Source organism: Engystomops pustulosus, chromosome 3, assembly GCF_040894005.1.
Source record: "Engystomops pustulosus chromosome 3, aEngPut4.maternal, whole genome shotgun sequence".
Taxonomy (NCBI): Eukaryota; Metazoa; Chordata; class Amphibia; order Anura; family Leptodactylidae; genus Engystomops; species Engystomops pustulosus.
The window spans coordinates 236088797-236110145 of record NC_092413.1 but is presented as its reverse complement, the minus strand read 5'-3'; the positions used below and the strand labels follow the sequence as shown (position 1 = coordinate 236110145).

The following is a 21349-nucleotide window of genomic DNA, read 5'->3' as shown; positions in this document are numbered from 1 at the left end:
CTTGTGGATGGGGACAGACAGTGACGGGAGGGGGTGCAGCTGTCACACACAGCAGGTGACACTGAGTCACACAATGATACGCAAAATAACAAAGACACAAACACACAACCTAAAAGGGAAGCTCCGACGTCACCTCAGTCACCCAGGTACCGGCTCAGACGCCCAAGAACAGACAAGGGGCTGACGGGGAGCTCCTGCATTTTTATTACACCTTCATGATACTAAGAAACGTTCCTCTCCCACCCGTCAGCGCCGGCATCTCATGGTGCGCCCGGGCACCCAGTCACTGGCGACAAGATGAGACATTTGGCAAAACCCTACATGTGATTGTGTCTAATTATCTGGATGGAGATCACCGCCGCTCTCCCAATCATTAGTGTCATAATCACAGTGAAAGAAGATATATAAAAACCGAAACGGGACACGATAATACCACGAGATCTGGACCGTCCCACATGGCGACACCTCAGAGTGTCACGTAACAAAGAACCTGCTCCGTGGCGGGCCGTGGCTTACAATACTGGAGCAGACCATCATCCGGGAGACATAAAAAGGGCCAATTATTAACAAGGGACACAAGTGCTCTGCTGCGAACACCAGGAAGAGCCCATACAGAACAGATCATCAGGTGCTGGTGATGGGGGAGGGCGGCCTCGTACACAACGCTAGGGGCCGCTGCCTCCCCTCTCCCACAGTAGTCATTGGCATGAAGTATAAAATCATTAGAAGCAAACAAGGACCTGGCGTGTGGGGGCTCCTCAGCGCGGTGGGGGCTCCAGGAGTCCTGGCCACTTCACGAGAGGCAAAGTCCAGTTCTTGACATGGGACAAAAAGAAGAACTATGAAAACATCTATTAGCAACATACGAAGCGGCAGGTGCGATGCTCCCGGCTCTCGAGCGTCTGGGTCGCAGCAGTTCTGTGCTCATCGGTGGCAGACACAAGTCTTTGGTTTTCCCGTCACCTCCCGATCCTCGCAGCAGAGACGGTGACGGCCTGTCCGGAGAAGAAACGCTGATGCTTATGAGCTGCCTCCTCCTCCGAAAGGGCACAAAATGACAGACCCCAGAGGTGACATGAAGGGGATCCTGTCCAGTACAGCTGCTAGACAAGGACCTGCAGAGAGGACAGAGCGAGGTCAGAGGCTGCTGTGCTCAGGGGGTCCTGTAGGCAGGGGGCAGCACTTACTGTATTAGGAAGTCTGCGGCTGCGGGTAGATGGGGGGTCCTGAAGACGGCTGCATGTTTATGACATCACCTAAAAGAGACGGCACAGACATTTGGTACCCAGGAAGAGGGCAAGTCATGAGAACGAGGTGCAGATCACTCACCATCCTCCGCCCGGATCTGAGCCTCCAGGTCCTCCGGGTTCACACACTTGTAAGAATCATCCTCTTCCTCAGGAGGTTTACACCGACCGCAGCAAAAACCGCAACAGCAGCAGCAGCAGCAACACGTGACCAGGCTGAAGCAGATGACCAGGCCCTGAACATACAAGGTATAGATAAGAGGCCGGACCCCCAGCCCTACCGCTAGAGACCATCACCGGACCCCCCAGGCCTACCGCTAGAGACCATCACCGGACCCCCCAGCCCTGCCGCTAGAGACCATCACCGGACCCCCCAGCCCTGCCGCTAGAGACCATCACCGGACCCCCCAGCCCTGCCGCTAGAGACCATCACCAGACCCCCCAGCCCTACCGCTAGAGACCATCGACGGACCCCCCAGCCCTACCGCTAGAGACCATCACCAGACCCCCCAGCCCTACCGCTAGAGACCATCACCGGACCCCCCAGCCCTACCGCTAGAGACGCCCCAGCCCTACCGCTAGAGACCATCACCGGACCCCCAGCCCTACCGCTAGAGACCATCACCGGACCCCCCAGCCCTACTGCTAGAGACGCCCCAGCCCTACCGCTAGAGACCATCACCGGACCCCCAGCCCTACCGCTAGAGACCATCACCGGACCCCCAGCCCTACCGCTAGAGACCATCACCGGACCCCCCAGCCCTGCCGCTAGAGACCATCACCGGACCCCCCAGCCCTGCCGCTAGAGACCATCACCGGACCCCCCAGCCCTGCCGCTAGAGACCATCACCGGACCCCCCAGCCCTGCCGCTAGAGACCATCACCGGACCCCCCAGCCCTGCCGCTAGAGACCATCACCAGACCCCCCAGCCCTACCGCTAGAGACCATCGACGGACCCCCCAGCCCTACCGCTAGAGACCATCACCAGACCCCCCAGCCCTACCGCTAGAGACCATCACCGGACCCCCCAGCCCTACCGCTAGAGACGCCCCAGCCCTACCGCTAGAGACCATCACCGGACCCCCAGCCCTACCGCTAGAGACCATCACCGGACCCCCCAGCCCTACTGCTAGAGACGCCCCAGCCCTACCGCTAGAGACCATCACCGGACCCCCCAGCCCTACCGCTAGAGACCATCACCGGACCCCCCAGCCCTACCGCTAGAGACCATCACCGGACCCCCCAGCCCTACCGCTAGAGACCATCACCAGATCCCCCAGCCCTACCGCTAGAGACCATCACCAGATCCCCCAGCCCTACCGCTAGAGACCATCACCGGACCCCCCAGCCCTGCCGCTAGAGACCATCACCGGACCCCCCAGCCCTACCGCTAGAGACCATCACCGGACCCCCCAGCCCTACCGCTAGAGACCATCACCGGACCCCCAGCCCTACCGCTAGAGACCATCACCGGACCCCCAGCCCTACCGCTAGAGACCAACACCAGACCCCCCCAGCCCTACCGCTACAGACAGAGGCCGGACCCCCAGCCCTACTGCTAGAGACCCCCCAGCCCTACCGCTAGAGACCATCACCGGACCCCCCAGCCCTACCGCTAGAGACCATCACCGGACCCCCAGCCCTACCGCTAGAGATCATCACCGGAGCCCACAGCCTTGCCGCTAGAGACCATCACCGGACCCCCCAGCCCTACCGCTAGAGACCATCACCGGACCCCCCAGCCCTACCGCAAGAGACCATCACCAGACCCCCCCAGCCCTGCCGCTACAGACAGAGGCCGGACCCCCAGCCCTACCGCTAGAGACCATCACCGGACCCCCCAGCCCTGCCGCTAGAGACAGAGGCCGGACCCCCAGCCCTACTGCTAGAGACCCCCCAGCCCTACCGCTAGAGACCATCACCGGACCCCCCAGCCCTGCCGCTAGAGACAGAGGGCGGACCCCCAGCCCTACCGCTAGAGACCATCACCAGACCCCCCAGCCCTACCGCTAGAGACCATCACCAGACCCCCCCCCCCCCCAGCCCTACCGCTAGAGACCATCACTGGACCCCCCAGCCCTACCGCTACAGACAGAGGCCGGACCCCCAGCCCTACTGCTAGAGACGCCCCAGCCCTACCGCTAGAGACCATCACCGGACCCCCCAGCCCTACCGCTAGAGACCATCACCGGACCCCCACAGCCCTGCCGCTAGAGACAGAGGCCGGACCCCTAGCCCTACCGCTAGAGACCATCACCAGACCCCCCAGCCCTACCGCTAGAGACCATCACCAGACCCCCCCCAGCCCTACCGCTAGAGACCATCACCAGACCCCCCCCAGCCCTACCGCTAGAGACCATCACCAGACCCCCCCAGCCCTGCCGCTAGAGACCATCACTGGACCCCCCAGCCCTACCGCTACAGACAGAGGCCGGACCCCCAGCCCTACTGCTAGAGACGCCCCAGCCCTACCGCTAGAGACCATCACCGGACCCCCCAGCCCTACCGCTAGAGACCATCACCGGACCCCCCAGCCCTGCCGCTAGAGACAGAGGCCGGACCCCCCAGCCCTACCGCTAGAGACCATCACCGGACCCCCCAGCCCTACCGCTAGAGACCATCACCGGACCCCCAGCCCTACCGCTAGAGACCATCACCGGACCCCCAGCCCTACCGCTAGAGACCATCACCGGACCCCCCAGCCCTGCCGCTAGAGACCATCACCGGACCCCCCAGCCCTACCGCTAGAGACCATCACCGGACCCCCCAGCCCTGCCGCTAGAGACCATCACCTGACCCCCCAGCCCTACCGCTAGAGACCATCACCGGACCCCCCAGCCCTACCGCTAGAGACCATCACCGGACCCCCCAGCCCTGCCGCTAGAGACCATCACCGGACCCCCCAGCCCTACCGCTAGAGACCATCACCGGACCCCCCAGCCCTACCGCTAGAGACCATCACCGGACCCCCACAGCCCTACCGCTAGAGACCATCACCGGACCCCCACAGCCCTGCCGCTAGAGACAGAGGCCGGACCCCTAGCCCTACCGCTAGACACCATCACCAGACCCCCCAGCCCTACCGCTAGAGACCATCACCAGACCCCCCAGCCCTACCGCTAGAGACCATCACTGGACCCCCCAGCCCTGCCGCTAGAGACCATCACTGGACCCCCCAGCCCTACCGCTACAGACAGAGGCCGGACCCCCAGCCCTACTGCTAGAGACGCCCCAGCCCTACCGCTAGAGACCATCACCGGACACCCCAGCCCTACCGCTAGAGACCATCACCGGACCCCCCCAGCCCTGCCGCTAGAGACCATCACCGGACCCCCCAGCCCTACCGCTAGAGACCATCACCGGACCCCCCAGCCCTGCCGCTAGAGACAGAGGCCGGACCCCCCAGCCCTACCGCTAGAGACCATCACCGGACCCCCCAGCCCTACCGCTAGAGACCATCACCGGACCCCCAGCCCTACCGCTAGAGACCATCACCGGACCCCCAGCCCTACCGCTAGAGACCATCACCGGACCCCCCAGCCCTACCGCTAGAGACCATCACCGGACCCCCCAGCCCTGCCGCTAGAGACCATCACCGGACCCCCCAGCCCTACCGCTAGAGACCATCACCGGACCCCCCAGCCCTGCCGCTAGAGACCATCACCGGACCCCCCAGCCCTACCGCTAGAGACCATCACCGGACCCCCCAGCCCTACCGCTAGAGACCATCACCGGACCCCCCAGCCCTACCGCTAGAGACCATCACCGGACCCCCCAGCCCTACCGCTAGAGACCATCACCGGAGCCCACAGCCTTGCCGCTAGAGATCCCCTCCAGGAGCAGGGGGCCCAGTACACGTGTGACCGGACCACCACCCTCACCTTGAACCAGCACTTGGACATGAGGAAGTAGTATTTGACGCTCTCTTCCCCAAACTGCTCGGCCACGTAGAGGCCCATGGATCCGTACTCATCATAGATCCTGCGCTTGTTGTCATCGCTCAACGTGGAGTTGGCGTTATTAATTTCCTTGAACTTCTCTGCAGCTTCAGGATTGTCCGGATTCTTATCAGGATGATATCTTAAAGCAAGTTTCCTGACCAGGGAGAAACCAGAGAGAAAAGGGGGGTCACTACAAGGGGAAGTCCCCCGAACTCCCCAAAACCTAAACCCAATCACCATCACTGACACAGAAACAGCAGCATCAGCCATGTCATCCCGGAGAGAGGTAACAGAGAGTAATAGATTGTATCCCCCTGTACAGTCTCCTCTCCCCGGGATGTAATGGCTGATAACAGAGAGTAATAGATTGTATCCCCCTGTACAGTCTCCTCTCCCCGGGATGTAATGGCTGATAACAGAGAGTAATAGATTGTATCCCCCCCCTGTACAGTCTCCTCTCCCCGGGATGTAATGGCTGATAACAGAGAGTAATAGATTGTACAGGGGGGATACAGTCTCCTCCCCCGGGGTCACACACAGATACATTGTATCCTCAGCACACAGGTCACACACAGATACATTGTATCCTCAGCACACAGGTCACACACAGATACATTGTATCCTCAGCACACAGGTCACACACAGATACATTGTATCCTCAGCACACAGGTCACACACAGATACATTGTATCCTCAGCACACAGGTCACACACAGATACATTGTATCCTCAGCACACAGGTCACACACAGATACATTGTATCCTCAGCACACAGGTCACACACAGATACATTGTATCCTCAGCACACAGGTCACACACAGATACATTGTATCCTCAGCACACAGGTCACACACAGATACATTGTATCCTCAGCACACAGGTCACACACAGATACATTGTATCCTCAGCACACAGGTCACACACAGATACATTGTATCCTCAGCACACAGGTCACACACAGATACATTGTATCCTCAGCACACAGGTCACACACAGATACATTGTATCCTCAGCACACAGGTCACACACAGATACATTGTATCCTCAGCACACAGGTCACACACAGATACATTGTATCCTCAGCACACAGGTCACACACAGATACATTGTATCCTCAGCACACAGGTCACCGCTCTGCAGCTCTTGTACTTTATATGTTGTAAATGCGTTTTGTCTCCTAATAAAAATTTGTCGATTTCTACCAAATAATTAGTTTAGCCATTTTTGTGCTTTTCTTTTTTCTTTGCGAGTTGCTGATAACAGAGAGTAGTAGCAGGGTCACCTGTAGGCCTTCTTGATGTCGTCCTGTGTGGCCCCCTTCTCCAGGCCCAGGACCTGGTACAGGGAGGTTCCGGTCCGGGACATTCTCCTCTGTGGTCTCTGGGGATCGGCCATCGTGTCCTGCAACACAGAGAGGAAGATGAGGAGGAGGAGGAGGAGGAGGCCCGTGTCGCTGCCGCCCCGTGTGTGACTAGAGGAGGCCGCCGCTGCCGCCCCGTGTGTGACTAGAGGAGGCCGCCGCTGCTCTGTGTGTGACTAGAGGAGGCCGCCGCTGCTCTGTGTGTGACTAGAGGGGCTCTCCCATTGAATTGGTGGGACTGCGTGTCATGGAGTGGTCCCGACCCCTAATCCCGGATGCAGGTCACAGCTCACGTTAGGAAGGTGTGAATATGGTCCTGCAGTCAGCGCTCAGCCGCCATCATGCTGATAATCCTCCCTCACAGCGAACTCTGAACCCAAACTAATCAGCTTATCTACACGGAGCACACAGGAGGCAGGCACAGCATGTGTATACATATATACAGGACGCTATATACAGGAGGCGGGCACAGCGCGTGTATACATATATACAGGACACTATATACAGGAGGCGGGCACAGCACGTGTATACATATATACAGGACACTATATACAGGAGGCAGGCACAGCACGTGTATACATATATACAGGACACTATATACAGGAGGCGGGCACAGCACGTGTATACATATATACAGGACACTATATACAGGAGGCAGGCACAGCACGTGTATACATATATACAGGACACTATACACAGGAGGCGGGCACAGCGCGTGTATACATATATACAGGACACTATATACAGGAGGCAGGCACAGCGCGTGTGTACATATATACAGGACACTATATACAGGAGGCAGGCACAGCGCGTGTATACATATATACAGGACACTATATACAGGAGGCAGGCACAGCGCGTGTGTACATATATACAGGACACTATATACAGGAGGCGGGCACAGCGCGTGTATACATATATACAGGACACTATATACAGGAGGCAGGCACAGCATGTGTATACATATATACAGGACACTATATACAGGAGGCGGGCACAGCGCGTGTATACATATATACAGGACACTATACACAGGAGGCAGGCACAGCACGTGTATACATATATACAGGACACTATACACAGGAGGCAGGCACAGCATGTGTATACATATATACAGGACACTATACACAGGAGGCAGGCACAGCGCGTGTATACATATATACAGGACGCTATATACAGGAGGCGGGCACAGCGCGTGTATACATATATACAGGACACTATATACAGGAGGCGGGCACAGCACGTGTATACATATATACAGGACACTATATACAGGAGGCAGGCACAGCACGTGTATACATATATACAGGACACTATATACAGGAGGCAGGCACAGCGCGTGTATACATATATACAGGACACTATATACAGGAGGCAGGCACAGCGCTAGTATACATATATACAGGACACTATATACAGGAGGCAGGCACAGCGCTAGTATACATATATACAGGACACTATATACAGGAGGCAGGCACAGCCCGTGTATACATATATACAGGACACTATATACAGGAGGCAGGCACAGCATGTGTATACATATATACAGGACACTATATACAGGAGGGGGAGGTACATACATTATACACAGGACACTATATACAGGAGGGGAGGTACATACATTATACACAGGACACTATATACAGGAGGGGAGGTACATACATTATACACAGGACACTATATACAGGAGGGGAGGTACATACATTATACACAGAACACTATATACAGGAGGGGGAGGTACATACATTATACACAGGGCACTATATACAGGAGGGGGAGGTACATACATTATACACAGGGCACTATATACAGTAGGGGGAGGTACATACATTATACACAGGGCACTATATACAGTAGGGGGAGGTATATACATTATACACAGGACACTATACAGTAGGGGGAGGTACATACATTATACACAGAACACTATATACAGTAGGGGGAGGTACATACATTATACACAGGACACTATATACAGGAGGGGAGGTACATATATATATACAGGAGGGGAGGTACATACATTATACACAGGACACTATATACAGGAGGGGAGGTACATACATTATACACAGGACACTATATACAGGAGGGGAGGTACATACATTATACACAGAACACTATATACAGGAGGGGAGGTACATATATATATACAGGAGGGGGAGGTACATACATTATACACAGGACACTATATACAGGAGGGGAGGTACATACATTATACACAGGACACTATATACAGGAGGGGGAGGTACATACATTATACACAGGACACTATATACAGGAGGGGAGGTACATACATTATACACAGGACACTATATACAGGAGGGGGAGGTACATACATTATACACAGGACACTATATACAGGAGGGGAGGTACATACATTATACACAGGACACTATATACAGGAGGGGAGGTACATATATATATACAGGAGGGGGAGGTACATACATTATACACAGGACACTATATACAGGAGGGGGAGGTACATACATTATACACAGGACACTATATACAGGAGGGGAGGTACATATATATATACAGGAGGGGGAGGTACATACATTATACACAGGACACTATATACAGGAGGGGGAGGTACATACATTATACACAGGACACTATATACAGGAGGGGGAGGTACATACATTATACACAGGACACTATATACAGGAGGGGGAGGTACATACATTATACACAGGACACTATATACAGGAGGGGGAGGTACATACATTATACACAGGACACTATATACAGGAGGGGGAGGTACATACATTATACACAGGACACTATATACAGGAGGGGGAGGTACATACATTATACACAGGATACTATATACAGGAGGGGAGGTACATACATTATACACAGGACACTATATACAGGAGGGGGAGGTACATACATTATACACAGGACACTATACAGTAGGGGGAGGTACATACATTATACACAGGACACTATATACAGGAGGGGAGGTACATACATTATACACAGGACACTATATACAGGAGGGGAGGTACATACATTATACACAGAACACTATATACAGGAGGGGGAGGTACATACATTATACACAGGGCACTATATACAGGAGGGGGAGGTACATACATTATACACAGGACACTATATACAGGAGGGGGAGGTACATACATTATACACAGGACACTATATACAGGAGGGGAGGTACATATATATATATACAGGAGGGGGAGGTACATACATTATACACAGGACACTATATACAGGAGGGGGAGGTACATACATTATACACAGGACACTATATACAGGAGGGGGAGGTACATACATTATACACAGGATACTATATACAGGAGGGGGAGGTACATACATTATACACAGGACACTATATACAGGAGGGGGAGGTACATACATTATACACAGGACACTATATACAGGAGGGGAGGTACATATATATATATATATACAGGAGGGGGAGGTACATACATTATACACAGGGCACTATATACAGTAGGGGGAGGTACGTACATTATACACAGGACACTATATACAGGAGGGGAGGTACATATATATATACAGGAGGGGGAGGTACATACATTATACACAGGACACTATATACAGGAGGGGGAGGTACATACATTATACACAGGACACTATATACAGGAGGGGGAGGTACATACATTATACACAGGACACTATATACAGGAGGGGGAGGTACATACATTATACACAGGATACTATATACAGGAGGGGGAGGTACATACATTATACACAGGACACTATATACAGGAGGGGAGGTACATACATTATACACAGGACACTATATACAGGAGGGGAGGTACATACATTATACACAGGACACTATATACAGGAGGGGGAGGTACATACATTATACACAGGACACTATATACAGGAGGGGAGGTACATACATTATACACAGGACACTATATACAGGAGGGGAGGTACATATATATATATACAGGAGGGGGAGGTACATACATTATACACAGGACACTATATACAGGAGGGGAGGTACATACATTATACACAGGACACTATATACAGGAGGGGAGGTACATACATTATACACAGGACACTATATACAGGAGGGGAGGTACATATATATATACATATATATATACAGGAGGGGGAGGTACATACATTATACACAGGACACTATATACAGGAGGGGGAGGTACATACATTATACACAGGACACTATATACAGGAGGGGAGGTACATATATATATATACAGGAGGGGGAGGTACATACATTATACACAGGGCACTATATACAGTAGGGGGAGGTACGTACATTATACACAGGACACTATATACAGGAGGGGGAGGTACATACATTATACACAGGACACTATATACAGGAGGGGAGGTACATATATATATACAGGAGGGGAGGTACATACATTATACACAGGACACTATATACAGGAGGGGGAGGTACATACATTATACACAGGACACTATATACAGGAGGGGAGGTACATACATTATACACAGGACACTATATACAGGAGGGGGAGGTACATACATTATACACAGGACACTATATACAGGAGGGGAGGTACATATATATATATACAGGAGGGGGAGGTACATACATTATAAACAGGACACTATATACAGGAGGGGGAGGTACGTACATTATACACAGGACACTATATACAGGAGGGGGAGGTACATACATTATACACAGGACACTATATACAGGAGGGGAGGTACATATATATATACAGGAGGGGAGGTACATACATTATACACAGGACACTATATACAGGAGGGGGAGGTACATACATTATACACAGGACACTATATACAGGAGGGGGAGGTACATACATTATACACAGGACACTATATACAGGAGGGGGAGGTACATACATTATACACAGGACACTATATACAGGAGGGGGAGGTACATACATTATACACAGGACACTATATACAGGAGGGGAGGTACATACATTATACACAGGACACTATATACAGGAGGGGGAGGTACATACATTATACACAGGACACTATATACAGGAGGGGAGGTACATACATTATACACAGGACACTATATACAGGAGGGGAGGTACATACATTATACACAGGACACTATATACAGGAGGGGAGGTACATACATTATACACAGGACACTATATACAGGAGGGGGAGGTACATACATTATACACAGGACACTATATACAGGAGGGGGAGGTACATACATTATACACAGGACACTATATACAGGAGGGGAGGTACATACATTATACACAGGACACTATATACAGGAGGGGAGGTACATACATTATACACAGGACACTATATACAGGAGGGGAGGTACATATATATATATACAGGAGGGGGAGGTACATACATTATACACAGGACACTATATACAGGAGGGGGAGGTACATACATTATACACAGGACACTATATACAGGAGGGGGAGGTACATACATTATACACAGGACACTATATACAGGAGGGGGAGGTACGTACATTATACACAGGACACTATATACAGGAGGGGGAGGTACATACATTATACACAGGACACTATATACAGGAGGGGGAGGTACATACATTATACACAGGGCACTATATACAGGAGGGGAGGTACATACATTATACACAGGACACTATATACAGGAGGGGGAGGTACATACATTATACACAGGGCACTATATACAGTAGGGGGAGGTACATACATTATACACAGGACACTATATACAGGAGGGGAGGTACATATATATATATACAGGAGGGGGAGGTACATACATTATACACAGGACACTATATACAGGAGGGGGAGGTACGTACATTATACACAGGACACTATATACAGGAGGGGGAGGTACATACATTATACACAGGACACTATATACAGGAGGGGGAGGTACATACATTATACACAGGGCACTATATACAGGAGGGGAGGTACATACATTATACACAGGACACTATATACAGGAGGGGGAGGTACATACATTATACACAGGGCACTATATACAGTAGGGGGAGGTACATACATTATACACAGGACACTATATACAGGAGGGGAGGTACATATATATATATATATATACAGGAGGGGGAGGTACATACATTATACACAGGACACTATATACAGGAGGGGGAGGTACGTACATTATACACAGGACACTATATACAGGAGGGGAGGTACATACATTATACACAGGACACTATATACAGGAGGGGAGGTACATACATTATACACAGGACACTATATACAGGAGGGGGAGGTACATACATTATACACAGGGCACTATATACAGTAGGGGGAGGTACATACATTACATCACAGGGGGTGGTACTTACCTCTCTGGGGTCTCTATGTGGGGCTCATGCAGTTTCTCTCTGTGGCCTCACCCTCCGCTTGTGTTTCCTGCTCCCGGAAGTGCAGAAACATTAGACCCCGCCCATCTGTCCCCGGGAACGAGCAGTGGACCACGCCCCCCGGAAGTAATACAACTAGCAGCTTGTCACGTGACACCAGGCACAGCAGCCATGTTTATTGAGGGCAAATCAGCCAATACTAGTGTCTTGCATATAACTGCACCTCCCCAACCTGTATTACACCTCTTACTCTGTATTACACCTCCCCCCAACTCTCCCTCTGTATTACACCTCTCCAACTGTATTACACCCCCCCACCTCTCCCTCTGTATTACACCTCTCCCCTGTATTACACCTCTTCCTCTGTATTACACCTCTTACTCTGTATTACACCTCCCCCCAACTCTCCCTCTGTATTACACCTCTCCAACTGTATTACACCCCCCCACCTCTCCCTCTGTATTACACCTCTCCAACTGTATTACACCCCCCCACCTCTCCCTCTGTATTACACCTCTCCAACTGTATTACGCCCCCCCCACCTCTCCCTCTGTATTACACCTCTTCCTCTGTATTACACCTCTTCCTCTGTATTACACCTCTCCCCCCTATCCCCCTGTATTACACCTCTCCCTGACCTCTGCCCCTGTATTACACCCCCCGACCTCTCCCCCTGTATTGCACCTCCCCGACCTTTCCCCCTGTATTGCACCTCTCCCCCTGTATTACACCTCTCCCTCTGCATTACACCTCTCCCTCTGCATTACACCTCTCCCTCTGCATTACACCTCTCCCTCTGCATTACACCTCTCCCTCTGCATTACACCTCTCCCTCTGTATTACACCTCTCCCTCTGTATTACACCTCTCCCCCTGTATTACACCCCCCCAATCAGTATCGGGGGGGTCAGTCAGTATTAGAGGGTCAGTCAGTATCGGGGGGTCAGTCAGTATCGGGGGGGGGGGGGGGTCAGTCAGTACTGGGGGGTCAGTCAGTACCAGAGGGGACGGTCAGTACCAGAGGGGTCAGTCAGTACCAGGGGGGTCAGTCAGTACCAGGGGGGTCAGTCAGTATTAGAGGGTCAGTCAGTATCGGGGGGGACGGTCAATATCGGGGGGGACGGTCAATATCGGGGGGACGGTCAGTACCGGGGGGTAAGTCAGTATTAGAGGGTCGGTCAGTACCGGGCGGTCAGTAAGTACCGGGGGGGACGGTCAGTGCCAGGGGGGTGGGGTTCAGTCAGTATTAGAGGGTCAGTCAGTATCGGGGGGGGTCAGTCAGTATCGGGGGGGTCAGTCAGTGTCAGGGGGGGTCAGTCAGTACCGGGGGGGTCAGTCAGTCAGTACCAGGGGGGGGGGGCGGTCGGTCAGTATCGGGAGGTAAGTCAGTATTAGAGGGTCAGTCAGTATCGGGGGGGGGGGGTCAGTCAGTATCGGGGGGGGGGTCAGTCAGTACCGGGGAGGGGGTCAGTCAGTACCGGGGGGGTCAGTCAGTACCAGGGGGGTCAGTCAGTACCGGGGGGGTTGGTCAGTATCAGGGGGACAGTCAATCAGTACCAGGGGGGGGGGGACGGTCAGTGCCGGGGGGGGGGGGGGTCAGTCAGTCAGTATCGGGGGGGGGGGGGGGGGTCAGTCAGTACCGGGGGGGTCAGTCAGTATTAGAGGGTCAGTCAGTATCGGGGGGTCAGTCAGTACCGGGGGGGGGGTCGGTGAGTATCAGGGGGTCAGTCAGTCAGTATTAGGGGGGTCAGTCAGTATCAGGGGGTCAGTCAGTCAGTACCAGGGGGGACGGTCAGTGCCGGGGGGGGGGGGGCGGGGGGTCAGTCAGTATTAGGGGGGGTCACTCAGTATCGGGGGGGGGGGGTCAGTCAGTATCGGGGGGTCAGTCAGTATTAGGGGGGTCAGTCAGTATCAGGGGGTCAGTCAGTCAGTACCAGGGGGGACGGTCAGTGCCGGGGGGGGGGGGCGGGGGTTCAGTCAGTATTAGGGGGGTCAGTCAGTATGGGGGGGGGGGGTCAGGCAGTATTGGGGGGGTCAGTCAGTATTGGGGGGTCAGTCAGTACCAGGGGGGTCGGTCAGTATCAGGGGGTCAGTCAGTCAGTACCAGGGGGGACGGTCAGTGCCGGGGGGGGGGGGGGTCAGTCAGTATCGGGGGGTCAGTCAGTACCAGGGGGGGTCGGTCAGTATCAGGGGGTCAGTCAGTCAGTACCAGGGGGGACGGTCAGTGCCGGGGGGGGGGGGGGGGTCAGTCAGTATCGGGGGGTCAGTCAGTACCAGGGGGGGTCGGTCAGTATTAGGGGGGGTCGGTCAGTATTAGGGGGGTCAGTCAGTATCGGGGGGGGTGGTAGTCAGTATTAGGGGGGTCAGTCAGTATTAGGGGGGTCAGTCAGTATTAGGGGGGGTGGTAGTCAGTATTAGGGGGGTCAGTCAGTACAGGTGGGTCAGTCAGTACCGGGGGGTCAGTCAGTATTGGGGTGTCAGTCAGTATTATGGGGGTCAGTCAGTACCGGGGGTCAGTCACAGTCAGTATCGGGGGGGTCAGTCAGTACCGGGGGGTCAGTCAGTATCGGGGGGGTCAGTCAGTATCGGGGGGGTCAGTCAGTACCGGGGGGGTCAGTCAGTATCGGGGGGGTCAGTCAGTGCCGGGGGGGTCAGTCAGTATTAGGGGGGTCAGTCAGTATCGGGGGGTCAGTCATTACCGGGGGGTCAATCAGTATTAGGGGGGGTCAGTCAGTATTGGGGGGTCAGTCAGTACCGGGGGGGTCAGTCAGTACCGGGGGGGGTCAGTCACAGTCAGTATCCGGGGGTCAGTCAGTACCAGGGGCCCTTCAGGCTTTGAGCTCCTTCTCGGGACTTATCATAAAAAAATAATCACCTCAGAAAACTCATGACCAATCATATCTCAGCTTACATGTGAGTGTTGCGGGTCGTATTATAAAAGCAGCCACCGGATTGGTTGGCACCCCAGGCACGCCCTCCCTGTTCCCGCCTGCAGTACCTCAGGCTGAAGGGGCGGGAGATGTCACTGTCTCTGTTAGGGGCGTGGTTTGGCGGGTGACGCGCGGGATGCCGGAACTTGTAGTCTGACATGCGGCGCGCTCCTTCCGGCATGGAGAGAGCGGCGGAGAAGAAAAGCTGCGGGGAAATGGAGGGGGAGCCCGGGAGGAGCCGCTCACACAGGTGCACACACGGGAGGCGGGAATGTACCGGCCCAGTGTATAGTATGGGGAGGGGCGGGGGGTCTGTATGGAGAGGTCCTAAGGGGAGGGGCATCTGTATGGAGAGGTCCTAAGGGGAGGGGCATCTGTATGGAGAGGTCCTAAGGGGAGGGGCATCTGTATGGAGAGGTCCTAAGGGGAGGGGCATCTGTATGGTGAGGTCCTAAGGGAAGGGGCATCTGTATGGAGAGGTCCTAAGGGGAGGGGCATCTGTATGGAGAGGTCCTAAGGGGAGGGGCATCTGTATGGAGAGGTCCTAAGGGGAGGGGCATCTGTATGGAGAGGTCCTAAGGGGAGGGGGATCTGTATGGAGAGGTCCTAAGGGGAGGGGCATCTGTATGGAGAGGTCCCAAGGGGAGGGGGATCTGTATGGAGAGGTCCCAAGGGGAGGGGCATCTGTATGGAGAGGTCCCAAGGGGAGGGGCATCTGTATGGAGAGGTCCTAAGGGGAGGGGCATCTGTATGGAGAGGTCCTAAGGGGAGGGGCACCTGTATGGAGAGGTCCTAAGGGGAGGGGCATCTGTATGGAGAGGTCCTAAGGGGAGGGGCATCTGTATGGAGAGGTCCTAAGGGGAGGGGCATCTGTATGGAGAGGTCCTAAGGGGAGGGGCATCTGTATGGAGAGGTCCTAAGGGGAGGGGCATCTGTATGGAGAGGTCCTAAGGGGAGGGGCATCTGTATGGAGAGATCCTAAGGGGAGGGGCATCTGTATGGAGAGGTCCTAAGGGGAGGGGCATCTGTATGGAGAGGTCCTAAGGGGAGGGGCATCTGTATGGAGAGGTCCTAAGGGGAGGGGCATCTGTATGGAGAGGTCCTAAGGGGAGGGGCATCTGTATGGAGAGGTCCTAAGGGGAGGGGCATCTGTATGGAGAGGTCCTAAGGGGAGGGGCATCTGTATGGAGAGGTCCTAAGGGGAGGGGGATCTGTATGGAGAGGTCCTAATGGGAGGGGGATCTGTATGGAGAGGTCCTAAGGGGAGGGGCATCTGTATGGAGAGGTCCTAAGGGGAGGGGGATCTGTATGGAGAGGTCCTAAGGGGAGGGGGATCTGTATGGAGAGGTCCTAAGGGGAGGGGGATCTGTGTGGACAGTGAGTGGGAGGGGAGGTGACGAGGCGTGGACAGTGGGTGGGAGGGGAGGTGACGAGGCGTGGACAGTGGGTGGGAGGGGAGGGTTACGAGGCGTGGACAGTGGGTGGGAGGGGAGGTGACGAGGCGTGGACAGTGGGTGGGAGGGGAGGGTGACGAGGCGTGGACAGTGGGTGGTAGGGGAGGTGACGAGGCGTGGACAGTGGGTGGTAGGGGAGGTGACGAGGCGTGGACAGTGGGTGGGAGGGGAGGGTGACGAGGCGTGGACAGTGGGTGGGAGGGGAGGGTGACGGGGCGTGGACAGTGGGTGGGAGGGGAGGGTGACGAGGCGTGGACAGTGGGTGTTAGGGGAGGTAACGAGGCGTGGACAGTGAGTGGGAGCCGCTGTGCTGATGCAGCAGGGTGCCACGCGTGGTCAGAGCAAGCTGCGATTGCTGGTGTTTAATGCTGAGGTCAGCCCCCCTGCGCTCCTTTCTGGGGGGGCCCGGGGTCCTCTTACAGTCTTGTGGTCAGGCTGTGTGTGGGGCCACGGTGATAATACATCAGGATATTGCAGGGGATTATAATGGACACGCAGGCGGATAATCGCTCAGCTCACAAGTTCTTTAAATAAAAGTAAATCTAGAAAATAAAGCGTTTCACCTCGTGGAAGGCGGCAGTGACAAAATGTATGAGACAAGAAAAAGATAAATGTGGACCGGAGCCGGTGCTGAGCCCTGGTGCCATGGGGACACTTGTGTATTATACGGAGACTTCTCCGTGGATTTGTAATGGTAATTCGTGTCGCCTTGGATCTTCACCTATATAGATACCACGTGTGGAGCCCTGGCCACGCTGCATGCATGGATCTATCCAGGACTTGTCATTGCCCCGGGCTGTATTAGGGTTTTTATCTTTGTACTTGTTGGTTATTAGTGGTTCTCATTATGAGGTGCGGGCCACGTCTCCCCAATGTGCAGCTTTGTTCTTGTGTCTTATTATTTTAGGCTAAATGGTGAACACCAAAGAAAACAATGTATTACAGGAGATATTTTCCTTCTGATTAATACCTCCTGATCAGCAGTGCACAGCCGCTATACCATCCCACAAAAAATAAGCCCTCGCGCGGTCACATTAACAGAAAACCATAGGGCATACGTGTCTCCTGCACCCGCACAGCCGGGACGTGGGACGCAGCCGCTCCGCTCTACGGTGACACTTCTCCGGGTTTTCTTCGCACTTGTGGTGTTGGAGTTTAGTCTGCACCGATCTTCACTCATCTGTGACTGCCGGTGGTGAGGAGCAGATGCCAGACACGTGGCACCAGACACGTGGCCCCAGACACGTGGCCTTTTCTCACAGTTATTTGCCTCGTGGCTCCGGTGGGTGATAATGTCTTCCATTTTTCTGTGGCCAGTGACAGTGGAGAGGACTCTCTGGACACGCTGCTGACCCGGCTGCCCCTCACCCCATCTCTCTCCCCCCGGAAACGCACCACCAGCCAAAGCAAGACGGAGCCCCCGCTGCTGCGCACCAGTAAGAGGACCATCTACACGGCCGGGCGGCCTCCCTGGTACAACGAGTCCGGGACCCCATTTAAGGAGGCCTTTGTCATAGGTGCGGAGGGTCCCAGAGCCTAGTGGTGCCTCGTGTCTCCTCTACATTATATCATCCATGTTCCTCCATTATTAGGTCTGTGCGGGGGCAGCGCATCCGGGAAGACCACCGTAGCCAATAGGATCATCGAAGCCCTGGACGTGCCATGGGTGGTCCTGCTGTCCATGGACTGCTTCTATAAGGTAATGGGGGGATGAGGGGAGTCCTGATCTGTGACCTGGGGGGGGATAAGGGGGGCCCTGATCTGTGGCCTGGGGGGGGGATGAGGGGGAGCCCTGATCTGTAGCCTGGGGGGGGGGGATAAGGGGGGCCCTGATCTGTGGCCTGGGGGTGATGAGGGGGGGCCCTGATCTGTAGCCTGGGGGGGGATAAGGGGGGCCCTGATCTGTGGCCTGGGGGGGGGATGAGGGGGGCCCTGATCTGTAGCCTGGGGGGGGATAAGGGGGGCCCTGATCTGTAGCCTGGGGGGGGTGGATGAGGGGGGGCCCTGATCTGTAGCCTGGGGGGGGGGGTGAGGGGGAGCCCTGATCTGTGGCCTGGGGGGGTATAAGGGGGGCCCTGATCTGTAGCCTGGGGGGGGGGATGAGGGGAGCCCTGATCTGTGGCCTGGGGGGGGATAAGGGGGGCCCTGATCTGTAGCCTGGGGGGGTATAAGGGGGGCCCTGATCTGTAGCCTGGGGGGGGGGATGAGGGGGGCCCTGATCTGTAGCCTGGGGGGGGATGAGGGGGGCCCTGATCTGTAGCCTGGGGGGGGATGAGGGGGGCCCTGGTCTGTAGCCTGGGGGGGGAGGGGATGAGGGGGGGGCCCTGATCTGTAGCCTGGGGGGGGGATGAGGGGGGGCCCTGATCTGTAGCCTGGGGGGGGGGATGAGGGGGGGCCCTGATCTGTGGGGGGGGGAGTACTGATGGGGGTGGAGGCTCCTTTTCGGGTGCCATTATTACCTGCTGATGTTTTTAGATCCTGACTAAGGAGCAGCAGGATCTGGCGGCCCGGAATGAGTATAACTTCGATCACCCCGATGCGTTTGACTTTGATCTTCTGGTCAGCGTTCTGCGCAAACTGAAGAAAGGGAAGAGCGTGAAGGTGCCGGTGTACGACTTCACCAGCCACAGCCGCCGCAAGGACTGGGTGAGAGACACCCAATCACCCCTCCCAGCTTCTCCCATAGAAGACCCCCCATCTTTATAAGACCCCTCCCACCTTCTCCCATAGAAGACCCCCCCATCTTTATAAGACCCCTCCCAGCTTCTCCCATAGAAGACCCCCCATCTTTATAAGACCCCTCCCAGCTTCTCCCATAGAAGACCCCCCATCTTTATAAGACCCCTCCCAGCTTCACCCATAGAAGACCCCCCATCTTTATAAGACCCCTCCCAGCTTCACCCATAGAAGACCCCCCATCTTTATAAGACCCCTCCCAGCTTCTCCCATAGAAGACCCCCCATCTTTATAAGACCCCTCCCAGCTTCTCCCATAGAAGACCCCCCATCTTTATAAGACCTCTCCCAGCTTCACCCATAGAAGACCCCCCATCTTTATAAGACCCCTCCCAGCTTCACCCATAGAAGACCCCCCATCTTTATAAGACCCCTCCCAGCTTCTCCCATAGAAGACCCCCCATCTTTATAAGACCCCTCCCACCTTCTCCCATAGAAGACCCCCCCCATCTTTATAAGACCCCTCCCAGCTTCTCCCATAGAAGACCCCCCATCTTTATAAGACCTCTCCCAGCTTCACCCATAGAAGACCCCCCATCTTTATAAGACCCCTCCCAGCTTCTCCCATAGAAGACCCCCCCATCTTTATAAGACCCCTCCCAGCTTCTCCCATAGAAGACCCCCATCTTTATAAGACCCCTCCCAGCTTCACCCATAGAAGACCCCCCATCTTTATAAGACCCCTCCCAGCTTCACCCATAGAAGACCCCCCCATCTTTATAAGACCCCTCCCAGCTTCTCCCATAGAAGACCCCCCATCTTTATAAGACCTCTCCCAGCTTCACCCATAGAAGACCCCCCATCTTTATAAGACCCCTCCCAGCTTCTCCCATAGAAGACCCCCCATCTTTATAAGACCCCTCCCAGCTTCTCCCATAGAAGACCCCCCCATCTTTATAAGACCCCTCCCAGCTTCTCCCATAGAAGACCCCCATCTTTATAAGACCCCTCCCAGCTTCACCCATAGAAGACCCCCCATCTTTATAAGACCCCTCCCAGCTTCACCCATAGAAGACCCCCCATCTTTATAAGACCCCTCCCAGCTTCTCCCATAGAAGACCCCCCATCTTTATAAGACCTCTCCCAGCTTCTCCCATAGAAGACCCCCCATCTTTATAAGACCCCTCCCAGCTTCTCCCATAGAAGACCCCCCATCTTTATAAGACCCCTCCCAGCTTCTCCCATAGAAGACCCCCCATCTTTATAAGACCTCTCCGAGCTTCACCCATAGAAGACCCCCCATCTTTATAAGACCCCTCCCAGATTCTCCCATAGAAGACCCCCCATCTTTATAAGACCCCTCCCAGCTTCTCCCATAGAAGACCCCCCATCTTTATAAGACCCCTCCCAGCTTC

The 21349-nt window shown here is 54.5% G+C and overlaps 2 protein-coding genes across 5 annotated transcripts; one reads left to right on the top strand and one right to left on the bottom strand.

The window, feature by feature from the left end:
* Positions 1–105: 105 nt before the first annotated feature.
* DNAJC5G (DnaJ heat shock protein family (Hsp40) member C5 gamma) lies at positions 106–15864 on the bottom strand. Of its 4 annotated transcripts, none has more exons than XM_072144073.1 (7): positions 15787–15864; positions 12859–12925; positions 6471–6589; positions 5130–5343; positions 1330–1483; positions 1188–1256; positions 106–1115 (listed from the first exon to the last, which is right to left on the bottom strand). In XM_072144073.1, the coding sequence occupies exons 3-6, from the start codon at positions 6581–6583 to the stop codon at positions 1192–1194; spliced, it is 546 nt and encodes a 181-aa protein (XP_072000174.1). In that variant the 5' UTR covers positions 6584–6589; positions 12859–12925; positions 15787–15864; the 3' UTR covers positions 106–1115; positions 1188–1191. The 4 variants fall into 4 exon arrangements, with proteins under 4 accessions (XP_072000174.1, XP_072000176.1, XP_072000175.1 ...); XM_072144075.1 differs by lacking the exon at positions 15787–15864 and adding an exon at positions 15751–15774; XM_072144074.1 differs by lacking the exon at positions 15787–15864 and adding an exon at positions 15694–15718.
* Positions 15865–15867: 3 nt separating this feature from the next.
* LOC140122831 (uridine-cytidine kinase-like 1) lies at positions 15868–19976 on the top strand. Its single transcript, XM_072144071.1, has 4 exons — positions 15868–16055; positions 18577–18776; positions 18852–18958; positions 19735–19976. Exons 1-4 carry the CDS (start codon positions 15964–15966, stop codon positions 19963–19965), a joined length of 630 nt encoding a protein of 209 aa, XP_072000172.1. The 5' UTR covers positions 15868–15963; the 3' UTR covers positions 19966–19976.
* The last annotated feature ends 1373 nt before the right edge of the window (positions 19977–21349 follow it).

Bases quoted from the DNA above. Each gene is read 5' to 3' on its own strand.
- LOC140122831 (XM_072144071.1), top strand. From the start codon at position 15,964: ATGCGGCGCGCTCCTTCCGGCATGGAGAGAGCGGCGGAGAAGAAAAGC. The intron at 16,056-18,576 runs GTGCACACACGG...TTCTGTGGCCAG, and splicing joins GGGAGGAGCCGCTCACACAG to TGACAGTGGAGAGGACTCTC. The intron at 18,959-19,734 runs GTAATGGGGGGA...TGATGTTTTTAG, and splicing joins CCATGGACTGCTTCTATAAG to ATCCTGACTAAGGAGCAGCA.
- DNAJC5G (XM_072144073.1), bottom strand. From the start codon at position 6,583: ATGGCCGATCCCCAGAGACCACAGAGGAGAATGTCCCGGACCGGAACC. The intron at 5,344-6,470 runs GTGACCCTGCTA...CTCCCTGGTCAG, and splicing joins GACATCAAGAAGGCCTACAG to GAAACTTGCTTTAAGATATC. The intron at 1,257-1,329 runs GTGAGTGATCTG...CGTCTCTTTTAG, and splicing joins TCAGATCCGGGCGGAGGATG to GTGATGTCATAAACATGCAG.